At 36.7% G+C, this 23,101-nt stretch overlaps 1 protein-coding gene across 1 annotated transcript in view; it reads left to right on the forward strand.

Moving 5' to 3' along the window:
- The window catches only part of AOPEP (aminopeptidase O (putative)), a gene marked incomplete at its 5' end in the record, with an annotated part of 190,019 nt that overhangs the window by 57,543 nt on the left and 109,375 nt on the right, over nucleotides 1-23,101 (forward strand). Inside the window, 4 exon segments of the mRNA XM_082335586.1 lie at nucleotides 12,227-12,416; nucleotides 14,096-14,202; nucleotides 19,390-19,492; nucleotides 19,609-19,716. Of these exon segments, the coding sequence (XP_082191712.1) occupies nucleotides 12,227-12,416; nucleotides 14,096-14,202; nucleotides 19,390-19,492; nucleotides 19,609-19,716 (508 nt within the window).

Below are 23,101 nucleotides of genomic sequence, written 5' to 3' on the forward strand. Positions count from 1 at the left end.
TCTTCTGTTTAAATTGTTTGAAGGTGAAATTTAAGGTAGTGTTTTGAACTGTAAAGAGCCAGTACAGTGAATTTGCTGAAATATTCTTTTTCATTTGCTGTATACAGAGCTATTTTGTCAAGTAAACATCAGGGAGTTCACTGTCAGGAATACATTTTTTGTATGATCACCATCTTGGTAGTGATAGGTACTGAATTAAAGCTATGATGTAATTCTGAATAGCCTTGTTAGTCTTCCTGGAGATAATTCATAGACCACCAAAAGAAAGGTGCGTGTGGCTTGGTAACCGACCAAATTTTTCAGAGGACTAAATTAGATCTTAGCATGATGAAGTGAGGAAGGAGACTTGCTTGTCAGTGTTTGAAATGGCTTGCTACTATCCTATGTATGTTACATATATATCTTATGATATTTCAAAGATTTCTGTCTTTGTGCAGTTCTCAATGCTAGCTGAAGCGCTGTTGTATTTTACTTACAGTACAGTGCTCCAGACAAAAATGCAGCATATGAAAGACACGATCGTTAGTTTGGAGAGAACACAAAGTTATTTCTAAGTAATTGTAGAACATGATTTTGAGCTGTTTGGGGACATTTTTCTCTTCCCCACTGCATTCAGTAGCATAATAAGGTAAAATTTTTAGGGCCAGTGCTTCTTTTCTGATTTTCATTGTGTGTGATGTATTCGTAATGCTACATATTAATTACATATTAATATTACATAGTATATATGTAAAAGCAGTATGTGCAAGTTATGTCTTCAAACAAACAGATTTATAGATTAATTCCTCTTTCTGAATCCCATTTACTTAAGTTTGGGTTATCATGTTTCCTCTGCAACAGTTTGATAGGCTAGAGAGGTATTAAAAGAGTGCAGAGAGAACTGATTTTTTTCACTCACTTTTCCAGAGCAATTGGAATACCATAATAATTTAGTGTCATGAAGATGCCTGATTTAAAAAAAAAACGTTTACCACAAGGAAGGACAAAAGGATAAAATGAAGCTGTACTATAGGTCTACAGTCTATGTAAAGTCTTAGCTTCACATAATTTTCTGAAAAGAGAGCTATTGGCAGAGAAGGTAGGATGCACCACATTCTATTTATGGACTAAGCAACTTCTTTTTCTTAAAAACCACACTGGGCACATCCCTGTAAATTCAAACCATTCTGCCATTATGGCCTGTATAAACCAACAGTCTCTACTTACTGCTGTTTACTTTTTTCTTATAATATCTGAAAAATTGATTTTGGACAGGTCCTGGTGTTATTGTGCTGTCTGGTACTGCCAGATTAGATATGTTATTTGTCTCTTGAAGGTTAATTTCTCGTTTTGCTTTGCCAGTTGATCTGAATTAATACAACAGCGCATATGTATAAATGCAAATTCTTTAAGTTCCCAGAAAAAAAAAAGCACTGCAGTCACAGAGGTATTTCCAGTGCTTTCTGAGAAGAAACAGCTACATCCAGTTTGCATATGTCAGTATAACTGTAATATTTGTGGTGAATTCTCGGTTAACTAAATTTAAACCTGTTGGAGGTATAGCTATAGAGTGATAGCTGTTGGTAGGGGTGAGGTATGTATTGCTGTTACCTAAGAGCTTTTCTTTCCAGAACTTGGAACTAAGCCCAGCAGAAACACACCAGCAGACACTGTGCCGTCCCTTCTAGTGTCACGCCATGGAGAGGGTAACAGTTTCTTGTTTCTACCTGTGCCTTTGCTAACAGGTGGTGAGGACAGTATGATAGACCTAGAGATCTGAATCCAGAATATGACCCCGGTGCAGAATTTATCTTTTTAAGTGTTTCGTACTCTAAAACTGACATGAAACTGCTATACTAAATTTTAAGTTGCAGTCAAACAAGTATGTACAGTACATCAGAGACAAACTGTCTGATAGCTGAAGCAAGTCTCAAGGAGTGTTCTCTCACTTGACATTAAATTCTGCTAAAACTAAAAATGTAACTACACTGTCTGTGGAGATTAACTAGATTTACAGCAGTGATTGGATTTGGCTGTAAAACTGTTAGGTATTTGGAAACTTCAATCTGTACTGTCTGAAAAATTATACAATTTACATGACTTTTTGATTATGAGGTTCATAAATCTAAACTGATATGAATGCCAAATACTATTTGAGGTTTTAAAAAAAAATAATTTCATCAATGCTGACAATAAGGAATGTATAGAAACAAAATTTAACCGTTTGACAAGATATAGACCCAGCTGAGTCTGCAAGGAAGTATCCACCAGGAACTACCTGTTATCCAACTAGCATTAACTGGATTTTAACTGGAAACCAGATTCTGTTTGATCTTGGGAGAAATTCTGGAATATGTTTGTTTCCTGTGAGTGGTCAATATCCACATGCAAATACAAATGTATGGTCTGACAAAAAGAGAGAGATTTTAGTGTATTGTCAGAATTGTTGTCAGGAGAGTACACGGAGAGCAATCAAAATTTTTCTACTTTTTTTTCATTTAAAATCCCTGGTAATTTAAAACCAAACCAAACCAAACCAAAACCACCTCAAAATGGATATCTTTTGACCCATGGTAGTTTGTTTGCTGTGGTCTGGCAAGGCAGGAAACCACCTTACTCTCTCCTTTTGGACTTGGAAAAATACTTACTAACATAATCTGTATTAGCCTTTTTCCAAATACAGAATTTGGCATTCTCAATTTAGCAACTTCAAAAGTTCCTTTGTATTTTCAAGGTTTATTTGCTGAATTCACAGAGCACAAGTTATGAGGCCACAGCTGGAAATCTAGAAAAATGTTGGATGCCAGAGGTGTTTCTAGAATACAATGGTGTTTGCTTCTCTTTGGCATCTTTGAAAAGAATAGGTAAATGTATTTTGTGGCAGTGTCCTGGACAACAGGAAAGATATTTGTTTAGTCCTTATGATGGACTGAAACAAATTTGGAGATGTATGAAAAAGTAAATCAATAGAAGATGCAACAGAATAAAAGGTCATTAGTAGGTGATACTTAATACTATAAGACATTAACACAGTTCTCAGTTATGCTAGCTATTTCCAGTTAAACTGTCCCGTGCTATGTGATTCAATAATAGCTCCATGTCTTTGTATGATGAATAAAGTAATTCACATGCACACTAGCTACTTCCAGCTAAACTGTCCCTTTGCTATATGATTCAACAATAATAGCTGGATGTCTTGTATAATGGATAAAGTAATTCTCAGGCAAACTGAAGCTCTTCTATCACTGGATATGATGTAATTTAATCTTATTTTTCCACCAGCACAATAAATGTGACTGTGTGTGAAAGAGAATCTGTGTGCCTGTGTAAGATTTTACTTGGAAATAATCTTCAAGAATGGAGGAAAATGAATGCATTGCAAAGAGTTTGATGTTCCCAAAAGATTTTGTTTACAGTTTTGTTGAACTAGTAAGCATTTATTGTAAGGAGAGTAGATTGTTCTAGTTTTAATAATTATAATGCTGTTCTGTTCTTATATTGCATGATCTGTGGGCCGCCATAAAGTTGTTACAAATTGAAGGGCTGATATAACATGAAATGAGGCACCTCTTCTGAATGTTGCTTTTGTTCTGTATTTAACAAATTAGTATGTTGACATTTGTCACTGATGGATTTCATTATTTGCTGAAAGGGTTTTAGGGGGTTTGACAGCATGAATGGTTTGTCCTACAGACTTCTGAGAATTGATAAAGGCATCTTTGTTCTTTGTCCAAAAGCACAACAGATATCTTATTGACTGATGCATACAAAAAAGAAGGCTTGTATAGCTGCTGTGCAGAATAAACTAAGAAAATAATTTTGAAGCCATTACGTATTCTTCTATGTTGTTCTCTCTTTTGTTGCTAACAACATGTATCTCGTTAATCAATGTAACAAGAAGCATTGGATCCTCATTCAGAATAAAAGCATGCATTTTATATCAGTTTACATACTGTTTGTAGATGACAAAAATAAGAAAAACAGGTAATGGATGACAGTAGGACTAGTTAGTTAAATTTCTATTGCCTGAACCATTTTTAAGATGAGTGTGCAGAGTATTGTAGCATTGGTATACACGGAGGATAAAGGCATAGTAGAAATAATGCATTTTAGCAGGGATGTTGAAAACCAGAATAGACTTGATGGTGTTGAATTTGCACCCATTCTTTTAAGTAAAATGAAAGGCTTCAGAAAACTGATTTCTAGGTAGCAATTCTTAAAAGCAAGAATTATGGGTGATGCTGTGTATGGGCAAAAATTAGATCACATACAAATTGAATAATTATCTTTTAATCTCATTGTTTGCTCCCGCATTTGTAGTTGGCACAAGAAGCAAGAATGTATATACCTGTCCATGATCAAATAATATCATCCATCAGTGACAAATGTCATCATTGAGACTGGCACTGAGGAATGTTGTAAGAGACTGTTCATCATATTAATCATTTTAGCAAGAATACAAAGAATAGTTTGAAAAGGCTCTGAAACAAATGCTATGTGCATTTCTAATATAAAACAAGAGATTCTTTTTTTTTTAGTCTTCCCTGTGGTATATTAGAAGAAAACCTAAAAAAAAAATTATTATCATGCAAAACCAGTTTGTATTTATCAAATGAGAGGTGTGAGTACCTGTATCTGTATCTGTTTCCATTACCCTCTTCTTCTTAAAATAATATGATCAATTAAAATAATTAATTACAATTATCAATGTCTGTCCATTGCTATTTTCTGTTCACTTTTTTTTATTTCAGCAAGAGCTTAAGGTTAATTTTGTGGTCCTAATCTTATAAATCAGTTTTAAATGAAAGAGAATTAATATAAATGCATGGTTCTAATAGAGACTTTCCACACTATTATTTGTTATTAACCATTTTCACATGGTCAATAGCATAACATTTTTTTTTTTCTTCATTTGGCCATTTTCTAATATTTGGAAGCACTCAGAGAAATGTTGTAGAAGTTTCATATGAAATCTGGAATTTAGCAAATCCAGAATGTAAACCAGATATTGCATTTATATGTGTATATAAAGTTCTTACTGAAATTAGTGGGAACATGTCCTCTGGCTCCTCAGACACGAACAAAATTTTCCCTTCAGCCTCCGAACCTCTTTTGTGATGCTACCTATAACAGCAAGAGTAGAGATATTTTATCATCGTTGTGATCTTTGCATCAGCTGTCTTACATCAAACAAGAAAAGATACCTCTACGAAAAAATCCATATCCTAAAATACTATTCACAGAACAATCTGAACTAGAAATATTCTGATTTTCTTGATCTTTATTTTTTGCTCTTTAACTGAAGTACTCTAGATTGACTTCCAATCTATCTGTTTTTTTAAGAAAAAAAAGAAATAAGCTAATTGAGTTGTGTAGCTTGTAAGACTTGTTTGGAAACATCTGCCATGAAACAATGCAATTTTTTACTATGAATACTTAGTAAGGGATCTGGAAATCGGTGTCACTGATTCACAAATTATTTTCAGTGTTAACAGTGTCAGTACTTTTTGAGGAGCGATTGCATGTGAAGTGTGAAGGTTAAAAGTTGAGCTCCATAAAATATAGAGAGGGTTTTTTTAAAGAGTGAATCAGGTGCTTGCATTTATTGAAGCCACTTTACTTGCACTTACTCCTAAATCAGTTCACTAAATCAGTTAAATATGAAAAAATTCATTCTGTGATATACACCATGAAAAACTTTAATCCTCAAGGTGTTTCTCTTTGAAAGCTGACTGTAGATTTTTGACAGCATTGTAGCCATTTGTTACTAGGAGGTATTGTGTAATTGATTTTTATAAGAGAATTCCATTACTTCATGGTTTTTCGGGCATGAGGTTTCAAACAAATCTGGATAAAAAATCTTGATGGGAGCTGACGTTTTGAATCTGTAATTCCTTTTTTCCCCTCCCCATAATTTTCTGTTTGCTTTTCTTTCTGTACACCAGCAGGCAATTTGCTGCCTGTCACAAATCCTGGGAGTACGCAAGTTTCTAAATGAATAGATATTGTTGGGCTTACATAAGACATTAGGAAACAAAATCTGGAGAGCTCCAAAAAAGGTTCATGCCCTGCAAGTTCCTCTTTGTGGTTCAGAATGTGTAAGATGAAAATAAGTGATCTAGAGCTGCTGTCTAGGCATCCTGGGGGCATCGGAGGTCAACTGATGAATAACTCCTCAACTCCACAGTTCTTACTTGGCTTGACTGCTGGTTGATCTTGTCACCTCTAGTTCCTGATGAGCTTATTACAAAGTTGGGTTAGCTTACTGACAATACTCTGATCCCAGACATCAGACTGAAGTCTGCATGTAAAATACAATGTCCTTTTTTGCCGTCTTGGTTTACATCCCAAGTCAGAACATTTGAAGCAGGTAGGATTTATTACCATGATATGACTGCAGCAGGATATCAGCCACAGATAAGTTGTTTTGTGAATTTTTGTAAGAAAGACCCCAATTAAAGTTTTTTGTCTTAGCACTGTCAATGTGTGCTCTGTGCGTGTTAGAGAGAGGATGACACAGCATTGTTTAAATAAATTTGTTGCATTATTACCAGATTGTTCATCTTGTGGTATGTTCCTGTTCTCGAGAGTTGGATCTAGGGAAATTCTTGTAACGCTTCTGTGGGAAGTGATGTTTCAGTTCACCATTTTAACATTGTGTATTTTGGTTGGATGATGGAGGGCAGAGGAGCTGAGCCCCAGAAGAAAGCTAGACCTTCAAAACAGAGCATGCTGTAGAAAAAATTAGAAAAGAATAAGGCACACTTTTGGCAAAACTGGTACAAAAATTAAAGTCTCCAAAATGTTTCCTTGTCTGTTAGATGTGCATTTTGTTGGGCAACTAAATAAATATCTTGTTTTAGCAGGTACAGCTCTCATTTTATACTTGAAGTCCCCTGAGACAGAAATATTAAATATGAATCCCACTTTTAGGATTGACTGTCCTCTGGTATTCAAAGAAGAAGTTAACAGATGGTATCACCCTGTATGTGGTTAGTTCCCATTGATCTAATTTTAAAACACACAAAAAAAAATTCTTCAGTAGTTTGGTTTAAATTTATTAATTTTTTATTGTTAAAAAATAATCTAAAAATACTGGAGATTCTTTTTTTAATACTTAGACCTTTTACTCATGTAAAAGTTTCAGAGCAAGTTATGATTGAAATTTTTAGGAAATTTATGCAAATATATACATGATATAGCATTTAAAGGATATAGCATATCTTTTCATTTGTGAACGTAAAGTTAAGAGAATTGAATTATGGGGAATAAATGGGTTGATACAGTTTTCCTTCAGGCTGATCTTGTATTAGGTGGGAGTGCATCAAATTCTTTGTTTATTTTTTGAAGCACACCAAACCTATATCCTTTTCATTCGGGTCAGTATGATTGGTCCTTTTGCAGTAGCAAAGTAAGGTCTCCTGGCATATAAAAATTTCATTTGTCAACTCTTGTCAATATTTTCAATGTGGTTTAGTTTATTTTTGTTCATCATAAAGTTCCAGAGCTATTTTGGTATCTGAAGAAAATTTATAAAATTTCCTCTGTGAATAATGTCTGGACAAATCAAATAAATAGTTGACTTGTAAGTCCAAAGACATTAGAAGGTGGTGTATCTCACAGTTGTATGTGATAAATACATACTGTCTTTTTATGCAGGTTTTTACTTCAAGGCTATTCATTTGGTGTAGTACGGCATTGGAGATAATGAGAAATATCAACAGTAATAAAGAGAGTTCCTCCTGAGAGGTTTCACCCTTGTTTATACACATCCTGACTAATCTGGTTTGGTACAGCAAAATAAGCAAGGCTGAAGTGATAGTCTGGTCTATATAGACCAAACTGATAGTTTGGTCTTCTTTCCTTATTGCCTACCCTACTGTATTATTGCATGATTTATGGAGTAAAAAGTTAGTCATCTGCTCTAGAATGACTTTCAGCTGTAACTTCCAGTCACTTGTTGGTTTCCCACTATGATGGTAGGAAGGGAAAACTTTACAAAGTTTCCCTTATGTCTGGAACAACACTCAGAGTATTCTAACCACCAGATCCTTGTCTCTACAGCTGCATCTGCATGTATATTTGAGTTTCTGGTACACTATAAACCTAGGGAATTAAAAAAGTTGTTTGTTTCTGTAGTTCTCTCAGTACTGGACTGTGACATACATCAGAATGCTGGAGATTATAGCAGTAAGTAAGTGGATGTTGCATGACCTTGTGTCTGCATTCCAATGACACAAGTGTCCTCAAAGATAAATTAAGCTAACATTCAAAGTCTGATGTAGGTACCGCAGACAATATGCCAATACTGTTCTTTGTATCACTGGAATAATGTAGATTGAAGGCAACTGATTAGAGATGGCACAAACTATATGTAAAGAGCTGTCATTTAATTGTCTAACTTTCTCAAATTCCAGTAATCTTGAAATGTATATCTTAATTTTAATGTTTTCTTATGAAAATATTTTTAGAGAGATTTCCCCTGCTCCTTCTACATGTTTAAGAAGGGATTTTCTAGAAGTACAATAACGGCCTAACCCATTTACTATCTGACTACCTTTTTCTAAAGAGATAAGCGATATGTGGAATACTATCAAAACATGAAAAATATTTTTTTTATTATATAACTTCCATCTGTAATAGTGATTTTGGGTGCTACTTTTGACTCCAGAAGCATAATTTTCCAGTTGAGATGGTCTTGGCTCTGTTATTTCAATAAATACGTAAGAAAATGTATCTGCAAATCCCTGTGTGTTAAGAGGGAAAGACTTCTACTTCAAAAGGAATGGAACAAGTCTGTTAGAAATGAGCTTCGTGTTCCTAGCTTAAATGTGTACATAAGTTCTTGCACATACATTTGGCTAGAGTTTGTGCTATGTGTCTCGACTGATTATGTGTGAGCAGCCAAAGATAGCACACTGCTGCAGCCTGTGTGCAAAGCGGCACCTGCATCTAAGTCATAAGTCTGGAGAAAAAGTTTTGCAAAATTGCTTTCAGAGATTTGGCCTCTCAACTGGTCAGATTACTGTTCAGAGCTCTAGGACTCACTGGAAACCTTTTATTTGTTAAAGAGGCCATTTATTAAGAACATCTATATGGGTGGATTTGGATGATTGGAACATCAGGACCCTTTGGCCTTTCACACCAAAAATTTCTTTCCCTTTGGGGCTCAGTTTTTCCTTCACATGCGTTCATACCCTAGTTACAGTGTTGAGATTTCGCTTAACTGCAGTTTAACTGGGAGAGAGAACTTTCTCCTTTCAGTCAAATGATACGAAGATCTAAGTTACGAGGGTGTGATTCTGGTCAGAATAATAACCTTTTGCTTTGAATGTGTAACCAAGTATATACTTGTTGAAAACAAGTCATTAACTTCTTTTTCTGTAAGAGCCATTGGGAACTTGTCCAGCTTCCTGGGAAGGACTGGTGGGGTTTTGATTTTTTTGTTAACTGGGAGATGTTTCCCATCTTCCTTACCACATCCAGCTAGCCTGTTCTGGCCTGCTTTAGAAACTTGGGCCAGACTTGAAAAGACATCAGCTAGAGGCATTTTTAAGCTGTGCACACCTCATCAGGTCTTGGTATAATTGCTGAGGTGAATCACCTTTATCCATTCCTAGTGTATGAATGGATTTCTTTCCTTTTCAATTCCAATGAAAGCAATGGATATCAAGCATTATAATTTGTTCCTAGTAAATCACATGGACGACAGTAGGGCCAAATTCCTATTCTGGGTTTAAAAAAAAAAAAAAAAAAAAAAAGAAAGACTTTGGCTACTGCAATTTAATCATCCTCTTGATTATCTTATTTTTCACAGATACTTTCTTGAATTATTGAGTGTTTTACGAACAACACTGATAGTAGATCATCCTAGATGATGTTAAAAAATGTAGATTTGATTGATATCAGTAGAGGTGGAGCACAGTTTCTGGAATTCAAACATGTATTGGAAATACAGAATTAGTATTTTAAAGTAATACATAGAATCAGACTTCTCCCCAAACTAACAGATGATGGACATATTACAGAAACATGTTCAGTCTTTGATAAAATTACTCTCAAGGTAAATGGGAACTTTGTACTGCTCTGTAGTGATATCAGTTGCTATATGGGGCTCTGAATTGGCGTAGAGCTGCTTCTTGAGGGCAAACAAAATAAAAGGAATCATTTAAGGTGTTCTCAGGCAAGGAAGTTGCTTGCTGTACCCTGGCTCTAAAATGAAATTCTGCTGCAGCGCATAATCTTATTTTTGGCCTTGTAGATGATTGAATTCTTATTCTTTGGCCAAAATTTAACTCATATACATTTTTCTCACTGAAGTGATTTTAATCCTTCCATAAAGGAGAAGATTGTCCGAATGTGGCATTTCTATTATTTAAGTGATGGGAAAAAGCAGGAAATACAATCTTTACTTCCATTGTGTATTTACCTACAGTAGACTTAAAATGCAAACCATTCTGTGAGCCTGTTTATAAGGCATGAAGTTACTTTTGTTTTGCTTAACCAAATGGCCGAAACACTGCCAGCAGTATGTCTGGAATGTTATTTACTTGGTCCATTTCTGTGGTTTTTCTTTGTAGCACTGTACACATGCCACAGTTAGGGGTCATTTACTTACAACTGACCAAAGTAATCCCCCCCAAAGCTGCAGTTATTCTTCTCATCAGGAGCTTTATAATAAAAGGTTCATCATGTTCTTCAGCTTCTGTGCTTGCACTTCTCCCCCCTCTCTCCCTCCGTCAGTTCTCTTAATCAGAATTGCTTTTGGCGAAGATTTGGAGAGCTGCTGTTTTTTCTTGCTTTGTTCTCTGTGACTTGATTTCTCTATTCGTGCTTTAATTTCTCACACTATTTCTTACAATGCCAGCTGATTGAAATGTATTAACTTGCTTTGCTGGATGACTATTATTATCTTATAAGGAGATGGTTATTGAGTATGTTTTTCTATTTAAGAGTGTGTAATATTTTATGGTCTCAGTCCCAGACATTCAACTGGTTGCAAGAAAACTGTGGGTGTTTTAACATTTCCAACGGAAGGGTAGGCCGGGTGGGGAAGCTCTTTGGAACGCTGACGAATAATATTTAACTCTTGGAAACGTCTTAAGGCCATGTGCTCCCCTCCCATGATCGGAAGGCTAGACTTAGTTTTAAAGACCTGTGGTCTTGAAGGTATTACCATTATGCTTTATTTCCTTTCTAACTGCCTGGAGTTGAGAAAACAGTTGAAATGCAGATTATGGATGCCAGGGCTTAGCGCAGGAATACTCTGCAGATGGTGGTCTTGGTTTGTGCCCTTGCTACTCCCATCTGTGGCACAGTGCCCCGTTAATCCCCTGAATGTTAGTCAGAGGGCTTAATTCTGCTACTTTTCTTTCCTAGATGTACTTAATTTCAAAAACTATGTAACTCTAGAGACGTTAACGTCTGTAATGTCTATAAGCATAGCAGAAATTGCCTTTCAGCAGAACATGAGTTGGGAACTGCAGCAACTTGCAATTCAGTGTAAGGGTTTTCAATAGCAGAGCAATAATTTGTAACAGCTTTTTTCTCCGATTTGTTCTTATAGTACTTGAGTGCAAAGCAGAGTAGATACAGATTGGGTTGTTCTCCCCTGTTGTGAAAAGCAGATATTTAGTGAATTTCAAGTCTCCTCACTTCTGTGCTCGTGGTAAAGGATGTTATTCTTCCTCTGCATTTGCAGAAATGATCAACTCTTACTATCAGATGGTATCTTTTTAGCTTGTTTTAAGTTTTAACAAGCACATGTGCTTTACTATACATGGCTCTTGTTGCTTTTGGATAGTGATTTGTTTTCTTTATATATGTTTCTGCTTTATTTATTTCCAGCTTTGATCATTTAACTGATAAATACTTGCTGCCTATATTCACACCTGCTCATCTTTTATTATCCTGGCTTATATATAAATGCTTCTATTGAAATAAATCAGTCTTGTAATTTCAAAAATATAAAACTTTGGTTTAAGTTACTTCTTACAGGTAGTAGCTGCTTGATGGTTGAATACAAAACAACTGCTTGGCAGAATTTTAGTTTGATTCTCTGCCAAGCAACAATAAAGTACAACCTAATTCCTAAAAATGCCTGAGCTATAAACTATCTGTCATGACCTAGCATGCATATAGTAAAAGCAGGCTGACAAGGCTAATAAAGCCTATACATTATTATGGCCATGCAATGCATGTTATAACAGGTCAATAATGTATTCTGTCACTCATTCCTATTGTGCAGCCCACACATCATCTTCCTGTCACAGAGTGTATTACCAGGAGGGAGCCATCTGTGTGGAACGCGTCTATGCCACGAAATTGCTCATGCTTGGTTTGGACTGGCCATCGGTGCTCGTGATTGGACTGAAGAGTGGCTAAGTGAAGGGTTTGCCACTTTTTTAGAAGATATATTTTGGGCTAGGGCACAACAGGTAAGGTGATGATACATGACTTCTCACTTGAATTATGTGGAAATCAAAATTATACACCCTGCTGTGAATTAGATATAAATTAAACCTCCTGTGTTTTGAAGATAAATCTTTTAAAATAATATTGGAATTTGCATGATAACTTGATTTAAAAAAAAAAAAAAATCCTTCCTGATCCACAATGAACACTAATCTTTACAGAGGTAGAGGTCAGTGCAAATGAGAATAGAAACACCTATTTGTCAATGATTACCTTCCCACAAATGTACTACTCAATTATTACAGTTCAGCTCTCAAACAGTTGCTCTGCTTCTTTCCACTTGTATTGTGTTCCTAAAACTGGAATAATCAGCAGAGTCCTACTGAATATTGTAATATTCCAGGTGCCTAATGAAAGCAGTCTGTTCTTGTCCAGTGGACAGCCAAAAAGCATACCTCAAAACAAAATGGAAGCTGATGAAATAGAGCACCAGCACTTACACTTTTTTTCTCTTATACTGCCCAGCAAGAGTTACCCTCATGTCAGAGGCTTAGAAATCATTGTCTGCCTTAAGGTGAAAAGCTCATAAATTGCATGTCAGCTAAGTAAAGTGGTTTTCTGATCCAATTCTTATTTTTGTTGTACCTCTGCTACTTCAAGCATTTAATGTGTTAGTCATTTCTTCCTGTGCTTGTGTCAGGCCCTGATTCTACCCCTTAAGTCTGCAGTGCTCCATCTGTGGAAGAGCAGGTGGGACTGGGAACTGACATTGTACACTCTTCTAAGCCTCCATTTTATTACGTATCAGGCATATTTATAGCACTGAACAAAACAGAATTCCTTGTCACTTACCATGTTTCTGGAACAAGAAAGAGAGGAAGGCTGTCCAAACACTTTGTTCCTCACTTCTAGTCCTAAAATTCATTTCTGCCCTTACATTGAGCATCACTCCTCTGCTGTGAGCTGTTCACATTAATTGTTTGTTTGGGTTTTTTTCCTTTTTAGAATTTATGAGTAGTTTGGTGCTGTGCAGTCGTAGAATTGTAGGATTATAAGTATATTCCATAGTGCCTGACAATAATTTCATGTGACTGAAATATTGGTGTAATGCAGGATAGTATCAGCTGCTTTTGCTTTCTCCCATCTCCCATCTTTTCTTGTAATAGAGAAGCATAAATTAATTGTTATTTGTAAGCTGACAACCTGGCATTTATTTCATAAGCATGCATCTCTGTTAATATTAGGTAAATGGGGGAAAATACAATGGGGAGCTTTCATGAGTATGCCAGAAGTAGTAGGAAAGAGGAATGAAGTCAGGACACAAAGCAGCTCTTTGCTTTCAAGGCAGGGAAAAGTAAAGATGCAACCAAAACCAATATGCCAGGTATCTGTACTGTACATTCAGTTCACTTATTGCCAGTCACTAAAGGGAAAACAACGTGCCCATCTCTCTCCTCAGGCAGAAGTATTTAACTGACTATTGATTTGATGCACACAGCGAGGCTTCTGTTTTTCTTACTGCTGCTATTAACTCTTATAGCAGCAACTGTTATTTTTTGTTTTGTTTTATCATGGATATTGGTACTGTTTCCTGCATCTTCTGCACATTGAAGGGAAACAAAACAAGTTTCTCTTTCTGAAAATTGTTATTGTCTTTTGGGAAACAGCAACCAGTGATTTGTGTTTTTTTGTCCCTAAGCAGCTGTCACATGATGAAGTAAAAGGGCAGCAGGAATTGAAAGCTTTACTTCGCTGGCGACGACTCAGAGATGAGGTGCAGAACTCTGAAGAAGAGCTGCAAGTTTTAAGGTAATAATATGACAGTGTAATCTTTGCTTTTGCATGTTCTCTCTGTCCTGTTCTCCACATTTTCTCCCTTCAAAGGATATGCATCCAGATCATCTGATTAAATCCACTGCATTTCCTTATTTCCTTCTGAAGAAAAAAGAAAAGTCAAATTAAATTGACTAGGTTATTCATCTTCTGTATAATGCAATTGTTTTTCTCTTTGTTATAGAAAGCTTTCAAAAACCATGGGATTTAGTTTGATATAAAATGTCTCTAAGCAGTTTACAAGAGCCTCTATTCAGGGGAAAAAAAAGGCCATTTCCTGAACAAAGGTCACTGTTTGAAGCCATTAACAGATTCACTTTCTGTGGCTGAAGACAAGCACATACAGGAGTATGGTATCTAACTGCCAAGCTGGATGAAGATTTAAAAAATAAAGGAAAAAGCATAATGAACTATATAAATCTACTTTTTCTTTAGAAACTACTACTAATGCTATTTAAACAAGATTTTGGTCTTTAGGTACCAGATGCTGAGCTCAAGGCTTCTTCTTACATAGCTAAAGACATTACATCAAAAAAAAGATTCTTGCTTTGCTAATGATTAATAATCTGGGTTGTTCTGATTGGTGTCTTGGGAATTTGCCATAGTCTTTTATCTTGAGTGGCTGCCTAACATCTCCACTGCTTGCCTCCCCACAGTCTTTGACCAAGAAAAACAGGTTTACTAATCCTAACTCAAATTAGCCCTAGACTGACCAAATCACAGAAGTACAGGGACAGATTTCAAGAGATAATGTAGACCATTCTCCTGCCCTGAAATACAGGCAGTATACACAGACCATCTTAAGCAGGTCTTTGCTAACATATTCTTAGAAACCTCCAATAAAAATCTTCCACAGTACCTAGCTAAGCTGTTTTAGTGTTAACAGTTAAAAATTGCTTCCTAATGCACAGTTGAAATATTGTTTATTTCAAACAATGTAGATTTCTTTTTTTCTTTCACCAAGTGGAAGCGAAGAACAAATTGATACCCATCTTCTATATAATCAACTTTTAAATGTTTTTGGCAGAGTGTTGCCATTTTCATTTTGAGGTCTTCCCTTCTTTTTGTGCTTTCCCAGTAGGACCTAAAAGCCTTTTATATTTGGGCACTGTTCACCAACATAGAAATTTGCCTCTATGGCCTCATGTCATCTGAAAATGTGTCACCAACTTCGCATAACTGTAGTCTTTCATTGATCTGTTTTACTTCATGTTTATTGATGAACTGTGTATCCTACATCTAAGCAGTCAGTGAAGTTACACATTTGCAAGTGTGCAATTTGATGATAGGTGTAAAAACAAAAGCAAGCCTTATCAGTAGCTGTCATACAGCTGCTACCGACACAACTACTGATTGACAGATGCTGGGGGATTTGTTTGTTTGTTTGAAAATAAATTATTTTTAGGAACATTGGTTCTTGTGATATGAGGCTTATCTGGACATACGGTTCCATTTTCAACATTATAGAATCACATTTCTCATCTTTTATGTTAATTATGTAGTTGTTACCTTTAATAAAAAATTGTTGTAAATTTTTAAAGTAATTTTTCTAAGGGCCAAAATATCCTTTGTAGTTTGAAACTAGGAAGGATTGATTTATCTTGAAATTGAAACTTAAGCCTTCTATTGACTTCCACAGTTAGTACACATAATTCTCTGTAATAAGGATGCTGCTTACTTTTTGCATAGCGGTATTCTCAATGCTAATACAAAAGAATGACAAATAATTTCTTGTTTGAAAAATATGCCTCTAACATACACTTCAGGAGAGAAACACAATGCCATCTTGGGATTCTGGCAGTCTGATATCTCTAGTTTCCTGGGGTTGCATTTAAGGACTTTTCACTGGTTTCATTCAGATATAAATATTCTCTACTATTTTTGAGGAAAGGACTTGAGTAGGTTCTCTCTTTGCATGTTTACTGTTTTTCTTTCTTTTCTTCTTCCTTCTGAAAGTATGTCCATGTGCTTTCCAGAGTTGGTAAGAGAGAAAATTTCAGTCTTGGCATTGCACTGCATTTTGAGTCTGTACTGAGGCTTGTGCTGGTTTAGGCTTGTGTTTTTATATAAGGATATTAAAATTAAATGATAACTGTTTGTTACTTCTTGCCAGTTATGTCAGGAAGAAAAAAATCAGCCAACCCACTCTTCCCAAAGCATAAGCTTATTCTTCAATGACTTTTTTGTTCCCTGCTGGATGATCATATGATTTTCTGTGCTTTCTCCTGAAAGCAGGAAAACCCTGCCCAAAACTTGTCAGCTGATCCTGTTAACTTTTGATCCAGCAAATGAATACCTGTTCAGACTAGGTGAAAGCCACTCAGCAAACTGATCATCAGCATGATGTTTCTTCTTATTATGGATATTTGATATTATGTTGTAGTAGCATCTCATAAGCTACCTGTGAAAAAAGAAGTCAGGTATGAAAGAAATAGTAAGTGTCTTTTCAGCAGGCAGCAGCTCTGAAAGGCAGCACCAGCAAATCTTAGAATTGAAGAAGGAATTTGTGGCACTGTAGTGCTCATACAAGATAAGACTTCAGGCAGAACCCTGTGTATTTTCTCACAGAGTTTGAGGCAAACCTGCAGGGATAAAAGCACCCGTGAAATATGTCCTGGCACTCGTTCTGCTGGCACGCATCAACAACAGTGCTCTCATCCAGTCTGTCATGTAATGAAAGCAAAGAAGACTAGAGAAGTCCATTTTGTTCTCTGGAATAAAGCTGGTGTTGAGATTGTTTCATGTCCTGGCCCTTATGACTGAACTTCAGCTTGTGATTCTTCATTAAGACAAACGAGTGTTGATATCTAACTCAAATTTGTCTCTGAGTTCCACTTGAGTCAAGTCCATTTCCCTCCTGAAGCAATGATTTCTGACTGCTCTGTAGGTGTTCAAAGTGTTTTATTCTGTCACACTGATAGGAAACGTGCCTTTCAGATGGTCTCTTGTGGTCTCTGCATACGTTTTCATGACTACCTACTGCATCAGAGCATTTAATTACCAAGGACTTCCTGGTGAATTGTACTTTCACTTCATACAATGTAGTTCGCCCAGCAAACAAAAAGCAGCATCTTTTGCTTCCTTCAGAAATTTGCCAGTATCTAAAATGTGCTAGGTAGCAGCTTGAATACCTTGAATCAGCTTGCCTTTAGCATTATGCCTAGCTTCATCAACTAGGTTAGATGCCATGTTTTGTAGGTCAGTGTAACAAATTTTCAGTCTCTGTACCTTCAATGTGTTGTAAGTATACGAAGCATTCCTTTAAAATAGTGTGCTGAAGTACTGACAGCAGAGAACAGGGTAACTTTCTGAATATTTACACTCTTTTGCAGACATTGTCAGGGGTATAGATACATCCTTTGCAAAAGAAAATTCTTCAGTACCGTCATCCAGATGGGATACTGCTTTCTGGTCACCTACTAGGATCTATGCAGGCATAAAGTTGGAGGAGGAAGGAAGGAAGTATGGTTGCCTAATTTAGAATAATTGTGATTATGGGAGGTATTTCAGTTTAGTGTGGAACCTGTAGCCTGGGCTCAAACTCCATTTTTCAAAGTCTATAGACTAGGCTATTTATTATGAGAGAAATGATGCAGTTTTGGCTTTTTATATATGCAGAGAACAATGAAAAGTTGTATATGGAATGCCAGCAGGCCTTCCCTCCAAGAGACTGATCCAGAATGGAAATAGGTGGGCCTCTGCTTTTCTCCAGTGGGTCTGCAATGATTATGTTGTCTTGAAGAACTGGACTTAACCATAGGATAAGAAATCAGTTACTGATCTCCTCCTTTCAATGTTGCAGGAAGATCTTCCTTGAAAGAAAGTATGAAATACAGCATGGTAAAGGACTGTGTTAGGAACAGAGTAAAATTGAATCTGCATTTTGTTTTTCTATTTTATTTCAAACAGTTAAGTTTTATCAAGATTTTGCTGTGTGAAGTGAATTTCATGTGCACAGGTCCTAAATATAGTGCCTAAAGGGTGAAAAAAACAGTTTAGTATTCTGGTCAAAACTCTAATAAGAAACGATTACACAGATACAAAAAAGGAAGAATGTTTTCCTCAAAGCAGAGAGAGATATGAAAGAAATTTGATCACAGGGTTTAGCTTGTGAGAAGTGTGTGAGTGATGTGGTTTGAAGAATCCTGCACTGCTGTGGCCTGTGCTGCCCCTATTCTGTAGAGGTGGGGGCAAAGATGTTTGGTTTCCAAGACTGGCATTTCAAAATCCACATTTAGAATTGGAGAGGTGGTTTCAGTCACAGCATTAGGCTCCTACGACAGACATCTGTTCTCAGACCACTGTTTGCTGGGATGTTTTCTGGATGGAAGAAAAAAAGCTAGAGGGCTCTTTAGTACTATGCCTGTGAAGGCACTGCTTACAAATGACGAAGAAATGTTTGCATAGCTTCTCTTTACTTTCACTCTGTGCTCATAAAAGCCTAGAAGTCCTCCAAACTTCACTGCTGTAGATTTCTGGCATACCAGATGCTGTATTACATTTTAAAATCAGGCAGTGAAGAAGTAGGTTTGTTCTAGACGTTATTGTCTGTAAACCCCAAACCTGTGTGTGTGTGAAAGGCTTGCTCTTTTAAAACTTCAGCTACCTTTCTTCCAACCCCAAATGGCACAAATGAAAAACAGAACATTATTTCTTCTGCAGTGTATTGCATGCGGATGAAAGAGGTTATTCTTGCAAGTATAGCCATGTAAGCTGTTAAGCAAATGTTCAGATATAACAGAAATCTCCGGTTGAACATAATGACTTAAATATTCCCTTCCCTTCCCTTCCCATCCCGTCCCGTCCCGTCCCATCCTTTTTTTTGTTTTTTTCTCTTTGTTCATAATGTGTCTGTGCACTGTAGAATGGCATGCAACCTGATGTCATGCTGGCAGTGAAAAGAGTACACCAACTTAGTGATGGATATTGTTTGTACACCAGCTGTCGGGTCAGCTATGTACAAAATTGCACTAAAAGTACAAAATTTTTTTGTTTGTCTGTCTAAGCCAAGTTATTTACTTAGGGAAAAGAAAAAGACTGAACTAGTCACAGGTGTCTAAAGTTACTATGTCATTCATGCTGCTTTCAACTGTGAGATGTGTAATGTATTAGTTCTTTCTTTACTTACTTATCCAAGACTTAAGTAGTGTGTTACCATTTTAGGCCCAAAAAGGAGAGCACGGGAGAATTTAGTGAGTCTGGAGCATCTATTGTCAAACATGGTCTTAAAGCAGAAAAAATCTTCATGCAGGTTCACTATTTGAAGGTGAGTGTTGCCAGCTGATTTCTATTGAAATTGCTTTACTAATATGATAAAGACTTCTTTCTTCTAGACATCAGTGAACATAGCATCCTATTTGTTTCTGGCTTAATTTCTTCCAGGGTTATTTCCTTTTGCGGTCTCTGGCGAGGACAATAGGAGAGGCTTCATACCTTGCATCTTTACGAAAATTTGTCCATAAGTTCCATGGGCAGCTTGTCCTTTCTCAGGTACTGTGCTTGGGGTTGTTCCTCACTTTCTGAAAAAACAGATGACCTAAGCTTTTGGTTTGACTAAATCACTGCTTCTGATTGTGGTGAAAATAGAGAGACAATTGTAACTTGGTGATATTGGTGACATTCCTACCTGCTAGAGGGCAGAACATTTTTTTCACAGTGATACATAATTGGACACCCTGCTAGTATCTGATAATGTAAACAACGGGTGGTTTTTTTTTATTAATCTTGATGTTTTCAAAGGTCAATGTTCGTAGGTACTGGTGTTCTCAAAGATAGAGTCATTTACCATACTGGAATTGTCTTCTGTAGTTTTTTAGCTCATGGGTTTTGGTTGTGATCAGTCAGTCTTTTCTCTGATACCTCTCTGTTTCTGATAGAGAAGAAACGCAGAGTAGGAACATAACTGAAAACTTCTATAAATCGTAACAGTGTGTGCATGTTATATTTCTGACTTTATTTCCTTCCTCTCTGCATGCCGCTGCATTCAATGCTTATAATTTCACAGTCTTGCTTAAGAGGATGGTCTCTTTCTCACCAGATCAGAGAGTGATGTCCCCATCACTCTGACATTGACCCACCTGTACTACAGTCTTGTCACAGCCTCTGTATAGGTTTCCTCATCGCGGTCCATACTCCCATGCTTTCTAAATCATTCTGTAACTGAAGTAATAATCTAAAAGGGATGTTTAAGATGTGCTGCTACTTTGTTTCAGTAGACTTTCTCTGACAGTGAGACCATGCAGTGGCAGCCCACTCTTAAGGGTAGTTGTTCTCATAGAACAGGATTTATTCCTGGATTGGTGAAGGCTTGGTTGTAAAAAATAGTGTTCAGTTAGGAATTGGAATCTGCCCTCCCTAACTCCAACTGCACATATTAATCACTTGAATGACAGACAGCTTGTTCGCTTGCTGGCATAAACGGTGTATAATTATTCCACGCAAAGTAGAACAGCTTCAAAAGGAAAGATTGAGCAAGTCACACCACAGTATATTGTACCATCTGTTGCACAGAGAACCCACCTGGAGTTATAAATAGAAATTTACCTCCCCCCAGGTCTTTCTGAATGAGTCCTGTAACCACTGGCTGTAACATTAAAAGGGGAACTGTCTTGTCCTCCAGTGTTTTGTTTTAAGAAGGGAATGACATAACTCTCCGAACTCAAAGTTCTAGGAAATCCTGTCATTGGTGATGAATCCAGCTTGTGCCGTGGCACTGCAGCTTGCTGCTTCTGTAATGCTGTGAAGACAGCATTCATGGGGGTGTCTGTGAACCAGGTCATCACGGTCCTGGAACAAAAGGCACAACGTGACAAATAGTTGGCATCACTAGAAAAGCAGTGTGATGAGAGTGAGGGGCAGGGGAAGAGAGAAGAGAAGGGAAGGGGTATGAGTGAATTTCTGAAACCAGTTTCTTTGCTGAAGTCTGTCTTTTGGAGTTCTGGTCGAAATCTTTGAGGGGATTCAGGATGGTGATAAGTGTCTCCTTGCAACACAGAGTAAGGGCCTCTGATTTTGAGGGAAGGGGGTCTAACGCTTTCCTGTTTCTTCCAGCCACAATGATTCTTTGCTCGTGCACTTGCTGTTTTGAATCTCACTCTTATGGCGTGAGATGTATGCCCATGTATCTTACAGATAGCCCACAGACTGTGGATTCTTTTGTACATCAAGTCACCCAGAAGTTAGGCATAGTAGCTCTACTGCAGCAGCTCTGCCCTATGGAGGAATGTCTGGGGTGTTAAGGGAGTTAATGTTTCCACTGCTGCAGCTGTTTACTGTACCATGTTACTGAGACCCTGAGCAGTTATGTTTGGCATAGTGTGGAAAATGCCAGTGACTACATGAGCCTTGTCTATGTTATGATGTCTGAAATCATAAATATGCTGCTTCACGGTTACACAGCTGGAAACTTTTTGAAAATTACAGAAATCATGAAACTGCTAAAAACACGAAGCAGCCCAGTGCTTTAATCTGGTGGTAAGAAAGGTGCTCTTATTTTGGTGAGAAAAAGTTAGCTTGTTGCTCCTGGTTGATGTGAGATGAGTTGTGTCAGTAGACTGTTTAAATGCTGCAAAATGTCTTAGCACATTATACTATTAGTCATGATTGCACTGTAATTGAACTACCCATCTACTAGAGACTTCTGCCATTGTCCAGCACTCTGCTATGAAATATCAGTTTGTAGCTTATCTAACTCCAGTCTGATAAGATGAAATACTGTATGCTGTTTCTGCACCCAGAAGCAACCGTTTTGGTTACTGGATAAAAAATTGTTCAGCGTTTTTAATTATTCAAGCAAGAGTAAGTGATGCTTTTTATTTTGGGTTTCTTAAGCTACTTTTTATTTGAGTATGGGCAATATGTCCATAGCTATGTGCTTAATGTACATCAAAAAAAGATACTTTCCTTCATTTGAAGATATTTGATTTGGTGGAGAAAGAGCTGTGTACTATGTAACTTCCATTGTGTGCTTTTTGTGCTTTTACCTTGTTTCACAGAAGCCTAACTTCAGCTCCCATTGAAGTTTCTGGGAAGTGAATTTTAACATCATCCTGTTGTTTGGTCACTATGTTAAAAATGGAAAGGGGATAGGGCTATATCCAATTGTAAATGCATTTACTTTCTTTGTAAGAAATCTTAAAGATTGTACTTATGTTGGTGTCTGGTATAGGCAGATAAACAATCACAGCAGGAATTGCAAATGTAGAAGCAATGAAGTTAAGTTAGTACAAAGTTTATTATTCAAGTTCCTTCTTGAACAAATGTGCTGTCACTGTTTAAATGAATAAAGATTTAAAATAAATAGAGGTGCAAAAGGTAAGTTTAAATATCATAGTGTTGTACTTTCACCTTGTCCAAAATAATTGTAAAAGTTCCCAGCTTTAGGAATTGTGGGGACAAGGGAAAGTAAAACCAGTGAAAATAATTGCCCGTGTTCTGAATACCAGTCTTGTTTTCAGTGGTGTTTGTAGTATTTTTCCTAGATGGGAGCTGCAGGTGCAAGGAAATGACTTCAGATGTGAAACATTAATCAGTTTGCCTTTTTCCTCCATTTTGATTGTGTGCTCAGTATGTTTTTAATAGTAGTTTTTGCTTATTTTAGTTGAGTTAGCAACAGACGAGTAAAGCAAGTCTGGAATCTTTGAGAAGCATTTAAAAAAAATCTTCCATTTTTCTTTCTGTGAGAGAATTCATTTAGTAACTGCTTTGAATGAACTTTTTAAGTAATGAATGGAGTGTTACTGACTGTAAATAAATAGAAAGGAGTGCAAGTTGCTGATATTCCTAACACAATTAAAGCTGTTGTTCAGTTTGATATTGAAATAAGAACACCTTGGGAATTGAATTGTTTGCAGACTTTAATTTTCATGTAGTTCTG

The sequence above is a fragment of the Platalea leucorodia genome (genome assembly GCF_965183815.1).
Source record: "Platalea leucorodia genome assembly, chromosome: Z".
Taxonomy (NCBI): domain Eukaryota; kingdom Metazoa; phylum Chordata; class Aves; order Pelecaniformes; family Threskiornithidae; genus Platalea; species Platalea leucorodia.